The sequence below is a fragment of the Denticeps clupeoides genome, chromosome 5 (assembly GCF_900700375.1).
Source record: "Denticeps clupeoides chromosome 5, fDenClu1.1, whole genome shotgun sequence".
NCBI lineage: Eukaryota > Metazoa > Chordata > Actinopteri > Clupeiformes > Denticipitidae > Denticeps > Denticeps clupeoides.
In genome coordinates, this window is record NC_041711.1 from 23,782,423 (window position 1) to 23,805,117 (window position 22,695).

Here is a 22,695-nt window from a genome sequence, read left to right on the forward strand (position 1 = left end):
TTGATCCGCTGTGGTGACCCCAACGGTACGAAGTCTAGACTATTCTGCACTGAGAACAATAGAGAGTTACATGGACAAAAATACCTTTCGTGGACTTTCCATAGGAAGGCCTGTTTTTGCTTGACTTGGAACTACGAGCATTCCGGTCATCTTGCTCCCTGAGAATCTTCTGCACCTCATCAATTGACAGTTTCTGTAGCACCACCACAGGTTTGGCTCCTTTATTGAAGTCCTTATCCAGGCCTATTCTCTCTAGCTTCACACAAGGTTCACTCCAGCCCTCTGCTCGCCGCAGGTCTGCAGACACATTCCCATCCTTGTCCCGCTTTAGTTTGGGAATGACAAAGTTCTTCAACGCTCCAGACTTGCCCCCCAGAAGGAAAGAAGGGAGCTCTCTGGTTCTGCTGTCAGAAGATGACTGCTTGTGCCCGTCTGGACGGCTCCTGCTGCCATCTCCGCCCCGTCTCTCTTCTTTTATGCCAGGCCGATCTGACCGATGATGGCTGGAGTCGCTGCCTCCATGCCCGTCCCTTTCCTGCTTCACGCGATGGCTATCAGGCCGAGAGCTCTGCTCTGAGGAACGCTTTTCCCAGTGCCCTGCGGAATCAGTCCTGTGCTTCTTTTCTCTGTCCCGGTCACGTTCACGATCTCGGTCTCGTCTGTGTCGATCATGCTCGCCTTTGCTAGAGGATTTAGGGGTGTCAGGCCGGCGGATGCGTGAACCATCATTGTCTCGATCTCTCTCGTGGTCTTTGAGCCTGTTCTCTCTGTGGCCATCAGAAGACTCAGAGCGGCGGGATGCCTCAGTACGGTTCTTCACGGAATCTGACTTCCCATCATGCCTATGCTTTGACACATCAGGCTTCTTATCTGACGAGGACAGCTTGCCTGAAGAGTCTCGCCGGTCATGTTTGTGTTTAGGTGTTTCTGCTCGCCTATCTGGGCTTTGCTTTTGGGGCGTTTCGATCCGCTGCTTAATGATCTCTGGCCGACCATCAGCATTCTTCACCCCCGTGTCCACCTTCGTTCGGAGACGTAAAACCGATTCTGAGCTTTCTTCAGACCACCTCTGAGACTCCAGACCAGCTGAGGGAACAGGCGCAGAGAGTTCCAGATGGCTGTCTACTCTGCTGGTGTCTTGTAAGTTTATGCTGACCATCAGGGCTGGCCGACTGGATCCGTTACTCGTAGCAGTGTCCTCCTGAAGTACAGGTTTGTTTCCAGCATTGACCCCTCCCCCCGCTGAACCTCCCATGGCTCCTGCCGCACCACCAGCACCAGGCTCCTGAGGGTACGAGTCCTGTTTCCGCTTCTTCAATGGCTTGTCTGCATCCAGAATAATTGAGATCAACCAGGGTTGTAAAAGACACCATATTTAAGCAATACTAAACAGCAACTTGCTCATGCAGATAACACATGAAAATACATGTAGCCATGACAACACTGGAATTTCATACCATAGTCAATCTTGTAAGATCGCTCCATACCTTTGTCCTGGACCTCCTTTGAGCACCTCTCCCGCTCAATGGCTGATTCACGCTCTATCCTTTCAATTTCAGCCAAAGCGTCCATTTCCGCTTCATCGTAGGGGGTGCCGGTGACTGCACCCATCTGCTTTGGTGTGTTCTGGAGCACAGGAACCTGCTGATAGGCTGTCTGCTCCCCGGAGGGGAGGCACTGGGATGTGACAAGGCTCTGTGTGGGGTCTTGTGTGCTACGTGAGTACTGAAGGCTGTTGAAGGGCAGCTCACTCTCTGCATCTGAGCTGTGCTCCACACCTGGCAGCAGCCCTGCAGATGTGTCCACCTCCGATGACTTCACCCGTGACAGTTTCAGAGTCAGCTTGGTGGAGTCTTTGGAGGGGGAACTGACAATGTCGTACATGGTGCTCTTGTCACCCTGCTCTCGTTCTTCTTTACCCATCTTTTTCTGTTTCTTTTTGCGGTCAGGGGAGTCAAGCAGGAGATCCGAGGCATTTCGAGGTGAAGTATATGGAGGCGGAGACTGTAGAATGAGTGGTGGTCGGGACCCAGCTGAAACACACAATGTTTCATTATTTTTTTTTTTAAGGACTCAAAGCTCATCACATCATTCACAGAAGCATTACTACTCATATTAAGCATTTCCATAAATGCTTACCACACATACTTTTGGGGGTGCCTTCACTTCCAGCAGGAGAACAGACAGACTGGGGTGATCGAAGAGGGAAAGTGTTTCTCAAGGAAGAGTCACTGTCCTGGAAAGAAAAACAAACAGCAGCTTAATTAGTGCACTTGCTAGATCTGATTTATGATAGATCCACACGATGACAACTAATAATCTGATAAGTGTGTGTGAGAGATAAACAGACGTACCCCGCTGCCCATAGTTCTGTGAACTACATTCATGTAGTCTTCACTGGATTCATGCCTGGTGTGGTTTGACGAGTTGCCTGACATTTGGCCTGTGACCTTACTGTCATGCATATTCCTCATACCACTAGGCACCATGGGACTGGAAACTGACACTGCAACAAAAACATTGTTACTAATTGTTTAGAGTTTACTCTTTATTCATGTAATCGGTTCAAACCTTCCAAAAACAATTAACATAAAAAAACGTTTGCCATGAATATATGCCAATGAGTCAAGAACTATAATGACTGTGACAAATTCCCCAGTTCTTATGTAGGTGGCTGTTTAAAGCAAGGTGTTCCGCCAGGAGATTACCAATATTCCCAATAAGACACCAGAGATTAAAAACCATGCACTTTCAGATGTCCACTTAATCATAATGAATTTATGCACTGACACCAGTACAGCACATGAAAACCAGTAACATTTATTTTCCCCTGAAGGGCAAAGGATACACAACAATCACATTCACTTCAACAAATGTGTAAGATGTTGTGGGAAGAACACAAACAAACCAAAAATATATTCAGATATTCACACAAGTTGAATAACTTTCTGCAAGCTTCTTTGTGCCATTGACCAAATTCAGCCACAAGGGGGCACTATAGCTGAAAATGTGAGTGCTTAAGTTGCAAAATCTGGCATTCTGCTCAAATAATATCTCATAAAAAAATCCAAACATTTACTTATTGAATACCTCCCTAAATCCTTTGACCGCATGTATACAAATCACTTGAATGCAGTGGGGTGCTGTCACTGACTGTACAGTACATAATCACTGGGTAATTTGAAATGCACACGAAAAAAAAAAAAAAGACATATTAACAGAGAAAAAAAAAAAAAAAAAAACTCAGCTGTGAGTGTGGGGGAAGAGTGAACCCTTTGGAGTTCTCTGGATTTCTGTATTTATTAGATATTAAATGTAATTAACAACTACTTTAATAAACCATATTGTTGAAAAGCAGTACACTATAACATTTCTGATAACCACCACACAAATCAGTGCTGATCGGATATTGTTCCAGCAGACCTCAGGTGAGGATCAGATGCATTTGTTCCACACTTTTCCCCTAAACAATGCTTGACTCAGGATCCTTTAGCATATGGCAGCCTCATCACAGACAGAAAATGATGCTCTCCTTCTGAACATCAAGCTGAAATTACCCCTAGTTCCCATATGAACCATTACAACGCCGAAATACTCCACATATTAGGACATTGTTTTTCTAGTGTGCGGTATTCTAGTGTGTAGTGCTATGTATGAGAGTAATGCATTATAACCACGATGTAGCGGTCTATCATTGTATTAGGAGAATATACTGCATATACTCATGTACTGCATATACAAGCAAACTTGAAAGAAAAATGTGATAGCCATGACTTTTTGAAAAGGTGAAGGGCCATGATTTACCCATTCGTGCAAGTCAGATGTGGAGCCCCTTTGACCAATCAGAATCAGAAATAATTCAACGTACAACTGTGGCACTGAAAGGCGTGACAAAATTTAGATTCAAGGGTCAGATCTGAACAGCTGGGCTACATCACAGGCATTTCCCAAGCGAGAAAACAAGCACACGATCCTTTCTCAAGTAGCACATTCTACACTGACGCACTCTACAAAATGTGCAGAAATCCAGAGTTCAAAAAGGCTTCACAATCATTTCTTACTGTGCAATCGTCTGGTTTGATGGAGCAATAAAAGGTGGGGTTCTGAACAAGACCACTACATCCCCCTACCTAATGCTGGGGTTGGTGGATTCTGTTGAGGAGAGGCCTGGGTCTGGACACCTAGGCATGGCTGTACTGGCTTCTGGGGGCTTCCTGAATAAGAAGGTGCCGAAACGAGAGGAGAACCCTGCAGTTCTATGACCACAGGAGAACAACACACCACAGTAAACGTACTGGGAGAGAGGATGCTGGTTAGGTGTGCCCTGTGGTCATTTCATATTTGTAACGGACGTATGTGCTTTCTGTTAAACAAGTCAGGGCAGACGGCGCTAATTACTATCATGCACATCACTGGCCTCTTTCATCCTTAAAGGAAAACCGCGTTTTCATAAAGCTTCTGGAAGAGCATTCAGTGATGACAAACACTGCACAAGCTTGGTGGTGTGGTCGCACTAACCTTGCTGGATCTGTTGATGCTGAGGGTAGCTGGGAGGCTGAGGGTACTGCATGTAGCTGGCGGGGCTCTGTGGCGCGTAGGGGCTGGGCACTGGGCTGTTCTGCTGAGGCATGAACCTGGTCCCAGAACCTGTCTGTGGAGGAACAAATCTACTGCAAAAGCAGGGAGAGTTTGGGGAGAGAAAAATAAACTTGTAAGACATATAGGCAATGTTACTTGTGCTTATATAATTGCAAACTAATTATATTGGCTTACCTGGAAGGGCTGTGTGAAATAGTGGTTTGCTGGTAGTTTGTAGATGCTGGGCTTCCATGCATGGAATTTTGAGACATCTTATACTGGGTAACCATTTGCTGTTGCATGATACCTTGAGGGGAACCCACACAGGGAGCATTAAGCTATTTGGTCATGTTCATTCATGAAAATGTCTGGACTAAATGAAAGTTTGGAAATCTGACAGTGCACACAACTGTTAACAAGCAGAAAGAGTTAGGACTCAAATTAAGAGTCTGCAACTCATGTACATGCAACTCTGCATTAGTATGCACAGGAAACAAAAGAGCTGCCAGCACACATTAAGATGAATGCTATACTTAAAAAAGCACCTAAAATTTCATAGGCATGAGTCACAATATGAAATAACAAAAATGAACAAACTGCAGTAAAAACAAAGATGCACTAAAAACTGAGCTGTTGTGTGTGTACACAGTGAAAAAAATAGATGGGAAAAGGAGTTTTGAGGACAAGAGCAGGATGTACGTTGAAGTACAATTCACACATTGCTTTTTGATTCATTGTCACAAGCAACATAAGAGCACATGGCATGGCATCTTGACATGGCATCTGTCTAAAAGCACAAACACTGTACACTAGAATGAATGAATAAATGTATCTGGTCTTTCATCTTTGTTAAATTAAATGCACATACAGAATATATATGTGCTTTTAGTTGACAGATAACAGACAGATTTTTAAAATTTCCACGTTTAATTTAAAAAAAGATTTGTCAAAATAAAGTTCCAAAATAAACTGACTTTGTGCCTTTCAGCAAGGATACTATGCCATACAAAGATCATTAAAATATATAATATTAAAACTATTTACTAATTAAATGACTGGAGGGGAGTATGTGCATTTAAGCAGGGGATACTATAAGTCTGATCTTATAATTTGATTCAGCATCTTCAGTGTTGAATCATACATAAAATTCAGAACCATGCAAATGTCTAGAGAATTCACTCAGTGGCTAAATACTGAGCTGTTTAGGCCATGCACTGTGCTCTTCTGTGCTCAAGAGTCAAGGGCAATGTCTGCATCTTCTCCTTACCGCCCTGAACCACGTATCGGGTGGGCGTACTTTTCTCCCTGAAGATGTTGGGGTTCCTTGACAGAACTGTCTGCAGCAGCACCGGAAGGTCTCCTTCTGGGTCATTGCTACCCAGGTTGTCTTTTAGCTCTCTGCAAGGAGACAAATGAAGAGTCAATGAAAAATACTTAATCTGCTAGAGAAACATTATGAATTAAACATATTATTACACTGTATGTGTCGACATTTCCTTAGTATTTTAAAAGATGTCAAGCATACACATTTGGGGGGTGAAGGACAGGGATCCATAGCTCGGACCAATAACGGATTGAAAATAGAGGTACCCACATGTGCTCAGTGGAGACCTGACTGAGGCTGTGGGCAAGTTGTGATACTAGGGTCTCATCTCTAACTGCCAGCAAGCAGTTAACATCGTCTGCAATCCTCCCATTGTACAGCAGGCTCTTAGTGGTGGTGGCAGGGAGAGGGGAAGGTAGAGGCAGCTGATTTAACACTGCAAAAAGACACAAGGAGGTGCAAGTGCTCATTAAACACTTCATATTGAAAAAAAATATCCAGCAGAGCAGAAAATGCTTTCTACTTACAGTCTGTGAGGCTAGAAATCCCAGCAAGAGTGGTGATGGGAACATGAGGCATATCCCCATTCATGCTGAAGATGGGGTGGGGGGTCGTGTCAATGCACAGGTTGCTTAATGTAGCCTCCCTCTGACAGATTTCACATCTCACAGCCCCTAAAATAGAAAGGAAAAGCATAAGTTAAAAACATGTAATGAGAAAATGCCTGAATTTTGTTCAAGGTAAGCATGTGAATAAGCAGTACTTAGTTTTTTGGAGTAATGTTGACAGAACTGCAGACTGAGCCAGCAAATGCATTGGAACTGACAACGCGTGGAAAGATTAATATATGTATATGCAGTTCCGATAACATTTCCTGGTGTTTGGATATCACCCAACTCAGAGAACCCATCCAAGGTAATCCCGGGTAAGCGGGAGGGTTTCTGCTGGAACGGCATCCGGTGTAAAACTTTGGCCAAACCTTTATTTGGACAACCAGACCGGTTGATCTGTTGTAGAGACCCCTAACGGGTGAAGCCAAAAGAAGACAACTCTGTTATGTTTAAGGAAGCACAGACTTAAATGCTGCTGTCTTTACATGCAAGACAACATAACAATTAGACAAATATATTTATTCACTGCTATCCACTTTTTATTTTGCTGAACTCCTCGTGCTCTTTGACATGGTGCTTTATTGTTTTGGATGTGTTTTACTTTGCAGTGCTGCTGCCACCCCTCAAAACTGATATTGCAAGTAGCCAATAGCAGCAGATATTAAACACAGCCGATATCCAATAGACAAAACGTGCACCTGATCAGTGCATCCCTAATTCAGTGGTTCATTGCTACACAAGGTTAGCTCAAATGGTGCTTAAATGACATCACACCACACTGGCAGTTCCAAAGACTGTACACCCCAGGCCTGCTTGAGCATTACTGGGCTTAAGACAATACTCAAAGAAAATTAATATACACAATCAATAGGTCACTAGAGGATGCTGTCAGCAGAGGAGCACATTATATCACATAGCATCTTAGCCACACACATATAAGAATGCTATCTTATCAACTTTCCCGGTGAACTAAACCACCAATTAACAAAACACCTTAATCATTTGAACAAATCATTAAAAAATTCATATAGTCAGTTTGCTGGTTGACAGTGGGGTTTATGGACTACTCAGGTATTACAATGCTTCAAAGGAAATTCCATCACAATGAAACAAAACTTCAGCTTCTCAAACCTGCTCAGTAATGCTGTGCAATTAATCGCAAAAAAAAAAAAAAAAAAAAAAATCACGATTTATGCCATTTCTAGCTGAAGGCTACGATTTTATCCATTAATTTATTTCGATTTTTATTCAGAATACGTTCTTGTGTGCATGATTTTAGTATGTTAACCAATCAGAGATGACGCAGCGCACCAGGCAATCACAGCTAAGCTGAGCGGGAGAGCAAGGTAATTTGCAAGACTTGTGAAATGATTATTCCAACGAAACGGAGCAATACAAATCTGTTCAAACACTTAAAACCGCGTCGTAAAAAAACTGCATGATCAATGCATGTCGACAAAGACCATCGAAACAAACAAAAGCACACAAAGACAGCCTGAACAGACTGAACAAGTATCCATTGTTCAAGCATGTGCAAGCGCCGTGCCTTATAAGAACGGATCAAAACGGCACAAGGGAATTACCGATGCAATCACCTATCATATATGCAAAGACATGATGCCTGCGCACAGTCAGAAAAGTCTGCTTCCGAAGACTAATTCAAACACTTGACAAAATATATCAGCTGCCATCTCGCACTCATTTCTTGCAAAAAAAAAAAAGAAGAGAGAAATCTGTTTTTTGGTTTTGATTTAATTTATTGTATGACTGGAATTGAGGTTAGTTAATCTTTATTTTTTTCCCATGTTGTCTGTTTTTAAGACAATTTATTACAGCTTTGTTTATTAAACAAAAATACTATTTTATATAATTGTGAAATGTTTTGTTATGCACTTTTTGTGCACTGAATACATTTAGAATGTATGGAGCTTGTTTGAAAAACAAAAATTGCAAATAAAAATCGCAATATTTGTAAAAAAAAAAAAAAAAAAAAAAAAAAAAAAAATCGCAATATGATTATTTTCTCCATATTGCACAGCCCATTATCAATTACATGTAAGGTTTTGATAGCATAGGAAGCATGTTCCCCAGAGTCCTATGCAAAGACCTATATCAAAGGTGCTCACTGCACCTCATGCTCTGATCCCTTAGTCTGAGGTACAAGCAGGTGATCCATGTAAAAAGCTGTGCCAGAGCAGAAATACAGCAAGATGGTATTACCGGTCACAAAGAAAGGTTCGTTTTCTGATATCTGGGGCAGGGTGCTGTCTCAATTTAACATTGAGAGTATGGCGCAGGCATCCTTTGCATGAGGAACTGTATACCAGTAACACAAGACATATAAACAGCTGGGATTTCTACTCATTAATACTAAACCATGCTATCAATTAATTTAATTTCTCCTTTAAGATGATGTCTATTATAGGTTCAGGTCATATGGTTTGAAAAATTCCCATTTTAATAGTTTGAGCTTCATAATGTTTCCACACAGTGAACGCCTAAATTGCTCCGGCCATTCCCAGACCTGCATGTACGACGGCAGCATATGTGTTAGATGAAAAATTCTGTGTGACCCAACTGATTTACTGCCATTTGAGGGGGAGAAAGCAAAGTATGTTTGCCGCTTCATGAGATGTTCATTAACATGAGTGAGCGATAAGAAAGTGTTTAGCATAAACCTTCAGGACTGTTGGAAACCATCCCCCTTGTTTAACTGGTTGATAGAAGTCAAGACTGTGAAATGCTTCCTGCTTTCTAAGAGTTTTTTTAAGTTTTGCCTTGTTTGCTATTTTTTGTTGTTTATTACATGACCTTACATATATTCACTTTTGTAATCTAAAATAAATAAGTAGGTGCGTACAAACTTTTGACTGGCAGTGTAGGTTTCAAATATCACCCTACCAAGCCCTGCTTGATCTACCAAATATATCTGCCTAACCCATAAACATGTATTCCTAGCTCTAGTAGAAAAAAATAGTATAATACTAGTATAAAACTAAGGCTGCAGCTCTCAAAATCAAGTATATCAGGTGCCAGATAAAATTATTTTAGCCATGTGGCAAAATTAAACATTTTTGGCTATTTCAGTTATTATATAATGATTTTTATGAGTTTGTTAGTAACAAAAAAAACATTACTGCAAGCACCATTCGAGCTAGATCCTAAGGTACACTGATAATTTGTGATTGATTCAAAATGGGTCAAATTTTTTTAATAATAAAAAATAAAAAACAACAGGACCTTTTCAGTTAACTCTGAAACATGATGGTTATTCACTCAGGAAAAGTATATAATTCTGTCTGTAATGCAACATTATTATGTCTGTCTAATGTGTTTGCTCATAAACTGTGTGAAATATGTAAAAATGTGTCCCTCTTAGCCCCCCCCCAAAAGGCCTAAAGAAATTGCTACATAAGGTTTTTATACAAAGTTGCTGTGAAATAATGTATTTTAGCCACAACCATGCCCAAGAAAGCCTTCAAAATCATAGAGGCACTGGCCTGCATTTCCTGGATTAATTGATGATGCATACACATTAACCTTGAGTCACCTTTTATTGGTGAACATGATTGGAGGATGCCCTGTGATGACAGTGACCCATATGCACAGCATAACACATATTGATAGACATTTCAAGTCAATTATAACAGGGCTCCAGACCAACTTTTTGCACTGGCTGCACACAAAACTTTTTTTCTGAAAAATAAACATGTAAACCTGTTAATATTATTATCATCAAATTTCCGACAGCATCGCATTCATTCCTGTGCATATTGACAATATTGATTTGTAAATGATTAAATATCAATCTGGTTATAAAGTTCTTTATTTGAAGGACAAATCTACAAGAAAGGTAACTTACTGAAAACGTGTTGGTACTCAAAGTGAATCACTGAGCTGAAATTAAAACAAGATGAATTAAATAAAATGAAAATCTAAATTAAAAGTGCAAGTGTTTTAAGGGCTTGAACTTGATTATCATCTCAGCCTGATCTGTTTGCTGCTGTGTGTTGCTGAAAGGCAGCGGGGAGAGGGGACACTGGGCCAGTACATTTATTGCTGCATGTAATGTGTTTTATAGATGCACTGTGGTTTTTCAGCGTTTAATTTCTATCATTTTACTCTTTAGGCTTGGGTGGTCAGATTATATGTTTTGAGTACTGCTAAAATGGAAAATGAGACAGTTAAATGGTAAAAAAAAATCAAAAGCAAAGTCTAAGGTGAATAAAGAAACTGACCATGAAAAATGACATAAAAAATCTAAATGACTCATAACCTGTGTGAAGCATGTCAATACAGTTGGGTTCAGAGCTTGGGTCAGTACAGAAACATCTGGACTACAGCCAATCAGAGGTGGGCTCCGCCCTGCACAATCTCTGATTGGTTTAGAATATAGCTGCACGATTAATCTAATCGCAATCGTAATTGCGATGTCAGTCTGTGCGATTACATGAACGCAAAAAGCTGCGATTTAAATGATTAGTACATGGACTGAATTGGCAACATATCACTCATTCTCTCAAAGTTTGCGAGCTGACTGAAGTCTCACTTCAGTCGAATGTGACTTGTTTGGTCACATGACTTTGGTCAACGTCACCGCCATATTGTGATGGGCTGTGCTGTGCAGTGAAGCATATACATGCCTATGGAGAGAAGTGCATAAAAATGCCTCACTCTTGTGCTGTTTGGGGCTGTACAAACCGCTGTACACTCCAAACCAGATCCCGGGAGATTACATTTCATAGGTAAGGCTGGACATTGTTTTGAATATATTTGGCCATTATAAAATACTGTTTTATGAGTCTTAACCTTAGCTAAGATAGGCAAAGCTAGCGAAGCTATGCATTCCTGTGTTCAAGTCAGCCTCCAAACAACGTTTTGGCTAAACGTAGGCATTAACTATTTAGACTGTTCTTAGCTGTTTAGTTAATTTTTCTCAAACTTTGAAGGTTTCCTAAAGAAATTCATCTCAGTTTACAAATCTTAACCTTAGCTAAGCTAGCAAAGCTATGCATCCCTGTGTCAGCCTCCAAACAACGTTTTGGTTAAACGTAAGAAATATAATACAGGATTTTATAATGGCCAAATATAATCAAAACAGTTGTTTAGCCTTACCATGGTTTGTCGTTCGACAGTAATGTAAAGAGTTTTTTGTGATTATTTAATTTTGTAGAATATTGTATTTTGAAAGCACTGGGCATTTAAAGTTGTTATAAGTAGTTTGTATGTTTCACTTTGAAATTAAACATTTCACTATTAATAATTTGTATGCGACTTTTCATTGATATACAAGCAAGTGCCTTTTATCATATCGCAATCGCATATCGCAATATTGATCTCAATAATTGCAATACGTCTTTTTTCCCCAAATCGTGCAGCCCTAGTTTAGAATAAGACATGGACCCGAGTGGCTGGTCGCACCGGTGCGCACCATTGCCTGGCTACCTGTTAATAACCCAGATGATGTTAGAACATGTACATTAACCAGCAAACAACTGAAGAAAAATGTATGCAATATGTGCAAAAGTTTGCATCAACTGATCATTGCTGATTCATATCAAAATGTCAATGAAGAAATGTGATCAGAACAGAACTTGGAACCTGTAATAGCACAGTCATGACATCAGCATTTAAATTTCTCACATTTAGCAGATACCCAGAGCAACCTACAATCAGTATTTACAGGCTTGCTCAGGGATACAATGGTTGGGTCTAAACCTGTGAAATTGTGGACTTCTGGTTCATAGGTAAATGTGTTACCCACTAGGCCACCACCAACACCTCAGAGGAAAATCAGCATGGCTATACATCCACAGTTCAATATAATTAATTACTTAGTATTATACTATTTTCATTGTTCAATAAATCAAATGCCTAGGTGCTTAGCACAGCGGCAAAGGGTCCCAAAACTTGGATGTAATACTACCAGTATGTGAGAGCGGTGGAGGGAGTAATTCAGGTTTTTACAGCTCACAAATCATCATAACAATACTGAGCACTGAAACCATCTGTTTCAATGATACTCTCACAACAATCATCCCACAGAACTACGCGTGAGAATAAAGTGTGTCGTCAAAAAAAATACCTCACAACATACCCTACAAAGATGTACCTCTCTTGATCAAGACAATTTGGATCAATAGAAAATAAATATCAATCCATCTCTACACCAAGAATAGGAACCCAGGTCCATTGATGGCCAGTGTGGGTTAAGGTTTTTTGGGATAACTTTTCAATCTTCAATTTGTAAAGGCTCATCCTTTGGCCCTCTTTATGATCGGAAGAGCTGTCTTATGAAAGGAAGCTGGACACTACATTGGAGTGGGTGATATAACATTTTTTTCCCCATTGATTTTTATCACTATTTTTTTCTGATATAGCCATAAAGAAACTGAAGGCACTAGATATAATAAATAGTTCATACATAAAACCATGACTATCGCTACCCTCCTCAGCCATTTGTCTCGCAGTGAACATCACATAGTACTTCATATGTTGCTTCCATAATCTAGCTCCTCAACAGCACAGACATCCCAATATACAAGAAAAACTGTAGTGTGAGGTGAAATGTGTTTTATATTTTCATTTTTTGGGGCACTCTGCCTCTGCCATGATGATTCATTTAAGCATTTTCAGAAAAGCTTGCCTAACTTCTGTCCTCAATAAGTTTAATAAAATCCTGCTCACACTGAAATCTGACTGGTTAACTTAGCAAAATAAGACCATCAGTATTCTTTTTCTAGCACGGGTTAAAATGAACAAACACATGCAGTGATCCACACTTCCTCTCTCTCTCTCTATCTCTCTCATTCCGCCGTGTGCGTGCTTAGTATGTGGGAGACTCCCGGAACTTCCAGGAGGCCTGGGATGTACGACAGCCGCCTGTAAATACACACGAAATATGCTAATTATACAAATTATTATAGTGTTTTAAAAAAATGCCAAAAGCTGATCACTGAGATAAAGCTGACTTTTATCAGATCATATAAATCGCCCAGCCCTACACCACAGACAGTTAGTGGCAACGGCCCTTGATCGCCTCCTGTTAGTAATGCACCACCAGTCAAGAGTTAGTAGAACCACAGAAGAAATTCATTTGCCAGCAAGGATGTTACTGGACTCAACCAGGATCAATCCTATAACCCATCAATTAAGGCTGGGCGATGTGGCCTAAAAATATTATTGTAATATTTTTACACAAGATCTCGATACCTTCCTCTCAATCACTGTATAAATGCTACATGTGGCCCTTTGTTTAATAATGGTGGTGTTTCGTACAATAAAGTTTAAATAATTTTAATGTAGTCCGCCTCCTCCAGTTATGGCGTGGGATCTCTTAAGACGGCAGCAACAACGTGTCTCAATGTGGCAAGCATGGTGTGCACTCTGAAACTCCTTGTTTTCTATGGTGTGCACACCTGAAGAGCTCAGACCTCGGCAGGTTGTTACGCTTTGGTGTGCCACCAATAGGAGGAGAGGTTGATTATAGCAGAGATTATTAGTTGACTGTCATGATCCCACAATTTACATTACATTTACAGCATTTTTCAGATGCCTTTATCCAGAGTGACTAACACTCAGTAGTTACAGGAACTGTCCCCATGGTGAAACTCAGGGACACAATGGTAGCGAGTGGGGTTTAAACCTGTTGCTTTGTGGTCTTCTGGTTCAAGGAGGTGTGTTACCCACTAGGCTAAAACATAATGTATTTTATAACTATACCTCATTTCAATTAACAAACTGTAAAGTCGGTCTATAGTTATCACGTTTTTTCAGTTTCTGCCAACAAGAAGCAACGTTCACTCTCAAGACACCTGGCAGGCCTCTAGCATCTGACATTTTTTCCTCCAGTATATCACCATTATTGCAGGGTCGCGGTAAGATGATACAGTTTAATAAATTTGCTATAAATCAACCTCTCCGCCATCTTGGTATCAGTGTCGCTTTGATTCTTTGTTTCTATTCATGTGTACAAGCAGGGAGATTCTGTGGGAACCTGGAGTTGGGGACAGTCTATTCGAGTCGAGGAAGATTACTGTCCGGAAGTTCTGAGCCAGCAGGCTGAATATAAAGACGTCTTGGCGGAACCTTACCAGCATGGGCTGAGGCCTGCAATTCTCTACACGGTTAGACTCCACATAATGCTGCCCACTGTCCCCCACACGTATTCCAGAATTTATAACTTTTTATTGAAGTGAAAGTGAAGTGATTGTCATTGTGAAACACTGCAGCACAGCACATGGTGACACAACAAAATGTGTTCTCTGCATTTAACCATCACCCTTGGTAAGCAGTGGGCAGCCATGAAAGATGCCCGGGAAGCAGTGGCACCTCAGTGGGATTCGAGATTCAAACAGACAACCTTTCAATTTACGTTTATGTATTACGATTTCAGACCATGCATATATTGAATTGACTATGGCCTTTCCTGATCTCCCACAAAAGCACTGGTGTTTCACTGGTGATAGTTTTGTGAAGTTTGTTCATAGAGTTAGCCTTTTTTTTCCTCGCTATGTTATTAGTATGGGATGCACTTAAAGCGAAACTTTAAGCATAAGGGGTACATTATAGAATTTACTGCACAGTTAAAACATAAATCCTATTTAGAGAGATCTGACTATTGCAAAGAAAATATAAAATAAAAATCAATCATTTAGTTCTATTAAATAAATACAGGTTCTATTTACATGGAGAGTAAATGTTAGCCAATTTGCTTAATGGTTCTAGAGCAAATCAAATGCAGAATGGCTTGATGACTACAGACCATTTTCAAATGAATGAAACATTTAGGGATTTTTAATTCTCTGCTCTATACAGCTCATGAAATCATTACTGATTTCTTTGGACATTATGAAGAGATCATATCACAAACATTTCCAAAATGCAGTCTGGCAAGCATCCTGGTCCTGATGGCTACCCGGCATAATTTTTTGAGAAGTTTGCTACATTACAGTCACCAGTATTCTGCTCTGTCCGGACAAGCTCATGCAAATTCATTTACAGAGGCTTTTATCACTCTTCTTGCTAAAAGAGGAAAAGATCCAACTATTAGCAGACCTTTTTCAGCAGACCTATAGCAAACCTATGGTTTTAGCACACAGACTTAAAGATGTGCTCCCTACAACAATTTCCAAAGAAAATCCAGCATTGTTAGTTTTAATATTCAACATTTGTTCAATGTTCTCTGTTCAGCTTCCGATAAAGAGCCTAAGTGTATTATGTCTCTAGACGCAGAAAAAGCCTTTCCCCAGGTCAAGTGGAATTATTTATTTGAGACATTTGGTAAATTTGCCTTTGGTCCAGGTTTTATTTCTTGGATCGGTGTTCAATGTGAATATTACACTGCTAGTATTCATACTAACACACAGTTTTCTAAACCTTTCAACTTACAACCAATGCCCACTGAGCCCTATGCTTTTGGCCATTGAACCACTTGCTATAGTTTTTTGTAGATGTAAGGACATGGCCATACTTTGGAGAAACCCCATGGAGCACAAAGTCTTATTTTATGCTGATAACCTGCTGCTCTTTGTTACTAGATGGCCAATGAGGTGAAGCTCCACCCACACAAGAGAACGGTGCAAGAACGGCAACAAATCCTCGAGCAGCGTAAATGTAAAAGGAGGCGGAGTGACTGAAAACCTAGCAGTGAAACTGAAAAACAAGCAGCAAAAAAAGTCTCACAAGCAAAAATGAAAATGTAGGTTGTCAAAATGTCAACCTCTTATTTTACATTCAAGCTAGGGCTGTGTAGTATAAACGGTATGTGATATAAATTTGACCAATTTATAGACCATACACAGTGTCTTCATTTCTGTTTTAACATTTTCAGTGAAATGTTGAATATCGCAATATGTGCAGTACCCTCTGTATACTGATACATATATATTGTGAGATCCTTGACAATACACACCCCAAATGTACAGTATCGTGAAATAATCATATCGTGGCCCATGTATTGTGAGATCCATGCTAATACACATCCCTAGTCATTTATAAAGAGAAATGATTGCCATTGTGATACACAGCAGCACAGCACATGGTGCACACAGTGAAATGTGTCCTCCGCATTTAACCCATCACCCTTGGTGTGCAGTGGGCAGCCATGACAGGCACCTGGGGAGCAGTGTTTGGGGACGCTTTGCTCAGTGGCACCTTGGCGGATCAGGATTCGAACCTTCTGATTATGGGGCCGCTTCCTTAACCACTAGGCCACCACTGCCCCGATAGCAGAGCTGCAGAACTGTGGAACATAGTGTGCAGCTTTACTTAATTACCCTCCAATTAATCCACACAAATCAGTTCTTATCCATTCAACCAACCCCTGTCAATTTTGCCCAATCACCGTCCCTTTCTGAAAAGCATAGCAGCCATCTGCTTAGCTCTACATCGCCAAATATCCTTAATTGTACTGACCATACTAAATGGAATAAAAATTAAACATGGCAAAAATACCATGGACAATCTCTTCTTGTCACATGTGCAACTCTTAAGACTCACAAGACACTCAGGATGAACACCATCTGGAGTTCAAACATAATAATAAATGATGACACCTCTTTGCATCATGAATTAGTGCATAAAGTCGAATAGTGCACCAGTCATGTTCTCCAATCACAACCCCAAGACAACTGCATACTGGCATCAATTTGATGGAAAAGTATGTAAACATATTTTATCAGCAGTGGTCAGTTGCCAAGTTAATGCTAAAAGTCACTGTGCGAAGAAGAAAGCTGACTCTGCTCTGAAGGCATTTTTTAAAAACGTATTCCTTCCACTAAGACATATTCCCTTTTCTTTCAAACATCTGTTATTAATAGGTAGTTTAGCTAGTTATTAAACTTAAACCTACTGTATGGGCATCACAAACAAATGACCCATACCAGTCCAGTAAAAACATACAAGGCTGTGGCATTCCAAGGTATAGAATACAATGGTTTCTGCTAAAATGAAGCAGCTTGAGATGTCAGACTTTTGTTTCAGAAAAAAAATGTATCTACTGTTTAAAAGATCAAATTAATGTATCAATGTTTCATTTATTGAGGAATGACTTCAAACCAGATTAAAAAAAAAAAAAAGAATTATCAGTAATGAAATATCTGCCAGGTAGAAAACAGGTCCACACTGTTTAAGCTTAGCACAGTTTTGTTAAGTCATTTGAATCTACTTGTTCTTTACTGTTTAATACATGGTATGTTATATTTAATATATACTTCAAAATGGTAGCAATCTCATACCAATCTAAGAAAAAAACAACATGAAACTCACTTTCAAACATATTACACAATACTATTCAGACCACCACTGTTCAAAAGCGTATTAAAGGAAGCATTAGACAAGAAGTATTCTTGCCTGCCCTATGCTCAAACTAGAGATTTGCTTCATAAGCACACGTGAAAATAAATAAAAGTGTGACTACTGGACTATTTGCAAGCATGCATCTTCTGAACTTGCCGTGCGAATGACAAGAATCCATAGTCTACAGCAGCAGAGAAGAGAGGCTGGCATTATTGCCACTTTATAAGGGAGCCGTGTGACATTGTGAAACAGCGGCCTCTGGTGACGGTGGTAAACAGTGCACCAGTACATTTACTAAAAAGCAGGTTTCATTTACGCTGGCATAATCATTATACTAAAACACACATACGATTATGTGTGTGAATATATAAAGATATATATAGTTTTCTGCATGCCACTTACAAGCTACAGTGCAAGACTTAATAGTAAAATATTCAACGTAAGACTATTAAAATTAATTAACGAATGTAGAATATATATAATAAAAACACAACGTACGCAAAGGAATAAACACCTTCCTATGGTATTAAATTTCACAATTGCATTACGTCTGTATTGACTTATTAATTTATTTAATTACCGAAAGATCAATAATTTTTCCATACAATGTAATAATTGATGGGATTGTTCAACAAAGTTCAGCAGATATCAGGGAATACGCGTACTTTACTGTTTGAATACATGTTCAAACCAATGAGAAAATGAAAAAATCGTAGTAAATGGCTATGGAGTAAGCAATAAGAGTACCGTGAAAAAGGCGGACTAAACGGTGACGCCGGGCCAACGTTTATAACAGCGGTATAGGACCGGTGAGAGAAGCGGGCAAACGCACAAAGGACCACCGGGCGTGAGGTGGGATGCCTCGCCACCGTGTCATCGCCATTTACGTAGGTTTAAAATTGGAACCCCAGTCCGCGTGTATTTACAAGTAAAACATTCAGTATCAGCATCTCACGCACGTAAATACGACTAGCATGGCTAAAGGGTATCGACGAAAGGAAAGCGTATTAAAGATATTAGCTGTAATTACTTTTTAAAAGGGCTGCCTGTTCGTTTGACGATGATATCTGCACCAGTGGTGCATCCATAAACCGACTGGAACGAAAAAGTGACAGCTCTAACCCGCAGCAACGTGAAGCTAAAGCGTTTAGCTCCTTCGGAGCACAGCCTCCGCTAGCCGAGCACACGAAAGGCAACATTAGCATAGCATTGCTGGGAACTTTGGGTCAACATCGGGTTACCGGCGGCTATCGCCCCACATCAGCCGAACCAAATCAGGTACGGCGGACACAAACGTTTAATTTAGCAGCGTGTCCACGGCCAAAGAGGCGCATAGCGAAGGAGTACACCTCGTATAATAAATTATTAATAGCTCACGTACGGTTTTCTTATTCAGTCCGTCCCGTACATCACCAGCGGACGCGAATACATCTAAATATCAGACGGAGGGTGGGAGACTAGAAATCCACCAAGACACGTGAACTCTCGCCCAGAAAGGACTCGAACGAAGACTTGGCTCGGCGAGAAGCGCCGTCGGTGACACCGTCCCGCCACAGAAGGTCCAAAGCGGGACGAGCCGGGACGCGAAACGGGAACAGGCCCGACGAGCCCGGAAAGCTGGCGTGTTCGAGCGGCCAATGTTGACGCCGGACGGGGCGTACTGAGCTAACAATGGATGGGTGCAGTTTGAGGTTGACATCCGAACACGGGACGCGACTAAAGCAGGGCTGCGGACACACGAAAGTAATCTGCACCGCTTCGCGGGAATGTAGTTTAAACTCAAAAGTCGTTCAAAATGGCCCCAACTTAAGCAGAATTATTTACTCCTACACATCTACGCATATTTTGCGCATTCCGCGTTTTTTTTAATAAGAGATGCCAACGCATTAAGTATTTGCGCGATACTCCGTTTCTATTGTAGGAAATTAAATTACGAGTAACTTTTATTTACAGTGGTGCCATGGAGAACCAACGCTTAAACGGGCTCTTATGCATTTTTACAGAACTTTCAATTTAGTTTGCCTCTTAGTCCTGACCGTATTGCTTTAGCAAACCTCACCCACAATTCCTGCCCGAAACACGGACAAAAAAAAAATGGTCACGAATAATAACCACGATAAAATATATCACTGCCATCTATTTCCAAAAGCGGCTACTGCTCGGTCTGGTTAGTAACTCGGTCGCGGCCTAAAGCGCACAACTGTTATTTACTGAATTTATTCATTGTTCGGCACCAGTCCACCAGACGCGCAACTGCTAACACGCATTTTGGCAAAAGAACATCTCTATTGCGCTGCTAGATTACAATTAGCTTATTTCGGCCGAAGTTCGACTCGCCGTCATCCGAGGTGAGAACCGACCCTAGCCATTTAGCAGGTTAGGAAGGCTAGCGGGGTGCGAAGGGAACCATTCGTGCTTTTCCAGTCACCTGCCGTTTAGAAATCGGCGCCGCGCTCCGGCGCGGCCGAAACGTGTCACGTCCACCGATCGCGTAAACAACGGGACCCCGACGCGGCCGCGTACGTTGTGCGTTTCCACGGCCCTGCCTTCGGCCTTGCGGCTAGCGAGCCGATCCTCGCTCTCGCCTGAGGAAACGCACCGGCGGCCCGGCTCCGCGGATCGGTCGCCAGGCAGAGAGCGGCGAGGGGCGGCTTGCTTATCGCCTTTCATTTCACGACTTCTCTCCAATCAAAATAATAATAATAATAAAAAACACCGACCATTCCTTGTATTTCGAACAGGGCCGATCTGCAATCGCCTTCCGAAAAAAAAAAAAAACGAGTGTATACTTGCCTCAGGTATAAATGGATGGAAAGGTTACGGATCCGTGTCTCTAGCTCCCTCTCCGTTCCAGCGCTCTCGCGGCTCCTCTGTAATATAACAACAATAATCCCGGTCGGGAGGGCTCGTTCTTCTTCCTTCTCACAGCAATCATGAAGGCTCGAGGGAGGTAAACATACCCTAAACCGACGCCTCCATCGGCCGCACGCTCCGATGCCGACGGAGCGCCGGGAATCTTTTGACAAATGACGGGGAATGGTTGAAAAGAAAAGCAGAAAGGCTACTGACGCGATGGTTAAAAAAAAAGGGGGGATCCACTCAGACTCTCTCCCTCTATCGCAGAACAAAATGCCGACCGGAAGTACCGCTGGAGGAATGACTGCCTCCACCGGCGCCAAACCAACCAGCAGCCGCCGGCCGACTTCCGCTGGTCCCCGCAGAGGGAGAGACGCTCGCCCTCCGTCCCTCCGGCCTCATGTCGGCCGGGCTGCCGGACTCCGCGGTTTAGGGAGCCGGGAGGGAAGGAGCGGGTTCTCGTCCGCGTCCTGCCATGTAAGCGCTCGAAACGACAACAACAACAACAAAAAACGCCTCAACTCTCCGCTTGTTTTCATCGTGAAATGTCAGATTTGTTCCAGTTAGATTTATTTTGTTCTCCAATAATGTATTACCTTTTTTTTTTTTTAAGATTTATGATGAGGCCAGAAATACAGTTGGCTGGCATTTTTTTTTTTTTGCTGTTTACACATAATTGGAATTGCGTTTGTTCATTCATAGTCCCTCAGTAGCTGTATTAACTGTGTATTCGATTATAATAAACTGCTGTCCTTCCGTAGGAACATGTAGAAGTAATAACGTTCTACACGTTCCTGTTCTACAAGTGTACAGTTGATGGCCCTTGTTTAGCGGCCAAATGCTGTCATTCAGTATTTGGAATTGTTCGTGGCGTAATATAAATTTGTGACGACCGTTGCCATACCGGAATTCAGGCTTTCGTTACAAACACGTGTTTTCTTAAGGTGTAGCTAGACCGCTAATAAAGCCAACACTCTTTATGGACGTCGGAACCGGTGCAAATGGTACCAATTCCTTGTAGAGGTGTGAATGTCCGCATTAAAATGCAGCCGTGGGACTGCATTTTACACTCCTGTTAGAATATTTATCTGCGCTCGACGGCATTGTTAACAGCGCTTCTGAAACAGATGTTGCAGACCACGATCCAGCTGTTTTGGACGGCGTTGGTGCGCCCCCTAGCGTCATTGCTGAAGAACGTTTCAGATGAGCGTTGACAAACTGAAGGGCAAAAACATGAGCAACATTTAAGTCAAACAAAACATATAGACGAAGAACAAACAGTGAAATGGGTAGTGGCGGAAAGTAAAAAAATGTGCAAATACTGCTGTAACAGAAAGAGTGGGGCAGTGGTGGCCTAGTGGTTAAGGAAGCGTAATCATTTTAAGTTTTTTTTTTTTTTAAGTGAAGTGATTGTCACATGTGATACACAGCAGCACAGCACACGGTGCACACAGTGAAATTTGTCCTCTGCATTTAACCCATCACCCTGAGTGAGCAGTGGGCAGCCATGACAGGCGCCCGGGGAGCAGTGTGTGGGGACGGTGCTTTGCTCAGTGACACCTCAGTGGCACCTTGGCAGATCGGGATTCGAACCTGCTAGGCCACCGCTGCCCATAAGAGTGGAAAGTCCCTGAGTGTTCAGGTGTCTGGTCGCCTGTGGAAAGAAGCTAGTGCACAGTCTGGGAGTGAGGGCCCGAATGTTGTGGTACCTTTTTTCAGATAGTAGGAGGGTTAAGAGAGCATGTAAGGGGTGTGTAGAGTCCTTCACAATGCTGGTGGTTTTCTGGATCTTCTCAGCAGACAATGTCCACACAAGATCCGTTGATGTTCAGTGGGAATGGGTCCCACCATTCTCTTCTGAAGTCAACGATTATCTCTTTATGGCCCCGTAATCAGAAGGTTGCAGATTCGAATCCTGATACGCCAAGATGCCACTGAGCAATACACCGTCCCCACTCATTTTGTTGTATCACAATGACAATAACTTCACTTTAACTTTCAGAAATAGATTGTTGACCTTACACCAGT

At 41.7% G+C, this 22,695-nt stretch overlaps 2 protein-coding genes across 9 annotated transcripts in view; one reads left to right on the forward strand and one right to left on the reverse strand.

Annotated features, from left to right (window-relative positions):
- Nucleotides 1–16,570, forward strand: part of LOC114789919 (uncharacterized) — a 38,944-nt gene extending 22,374 nt beyond the window's left edge. Inside the window, exons 3-4 of the mRNA XM_028979399.1 lie at nt 14,493–14,639; nt 16,053–16,570. Of these exons, the coding sequence (XP_028835232.1) occupies nt 14,493–14,639; nt 16,053–16,151 (246 nt within the window). The 3' untranslated portion in view covers nt 16,152–16,570. The remainder of the gene's footprint in view (nt 1–14,492; nt 14,640–16,052) is intronic.
- The window catches only part of nipblb (NIPBL cohesin loading factor b), a 34,334-nt gene extending 13,372 nt beyond the window's left edge, over nt 1–20,962 (reverse strand). The window contains exons 1-12 of one of the 8 annotated variants that reach the window (XM_028980880.1): nt 20,772–20,962; nt 20,605–20,681; nt 6,430–6,576; nt 6,173–6,338; nt 5,846–5,976; nt 4,774–4,885; nt 4,519–4,667; nt 4,131–4,256; nt 2,355–2,506; nt 2,140–2,236; nt 1,488–2,033; nt 85–1,326 (exon numbers count right to left, since the gene is read on the reverse strand). In XM_028980880.1, coding sequence (XP_028836713.1) covers nt 85–1,326; nt 1,488–2,033; nt 2,140–2,236; nt 2,355–2,506; nt 4,131–4,256; nt 4,519–4,667; nt 4,774–4,885; nt 5,846–5,976; nt 6,173–6,338; nt 6,430–6,493 — 2,785 coding nt within the window. In that variant the 5' untranslated portion in view covers nt 6,494–6,576; nt 20,605–20,681; nt 20,772–20,962. Of the gene's footprint in view, nt 1–84; nt 1,327–1,487; nt 2,034–2,139; nt 2,237–2,354; nt 2,507–4,130; nt 4,257–4,518; nt 4,671–4,773; nt 4,886–5,845; nt 5,977–6,172; nt 6,339–6,429; nt 6,577–20,604; nt 20,682–20,771 lie in introns of all 8 variants that reach the window. The other 7 variants (XM_028980884.1, XM_028980883.1, XM_028980881.1 and 4 more) reach the window with 7 other exon arrangements.
- Between the last annotated feature and the right edge of the window lie 1,733 nt (nt 20,963–22,695).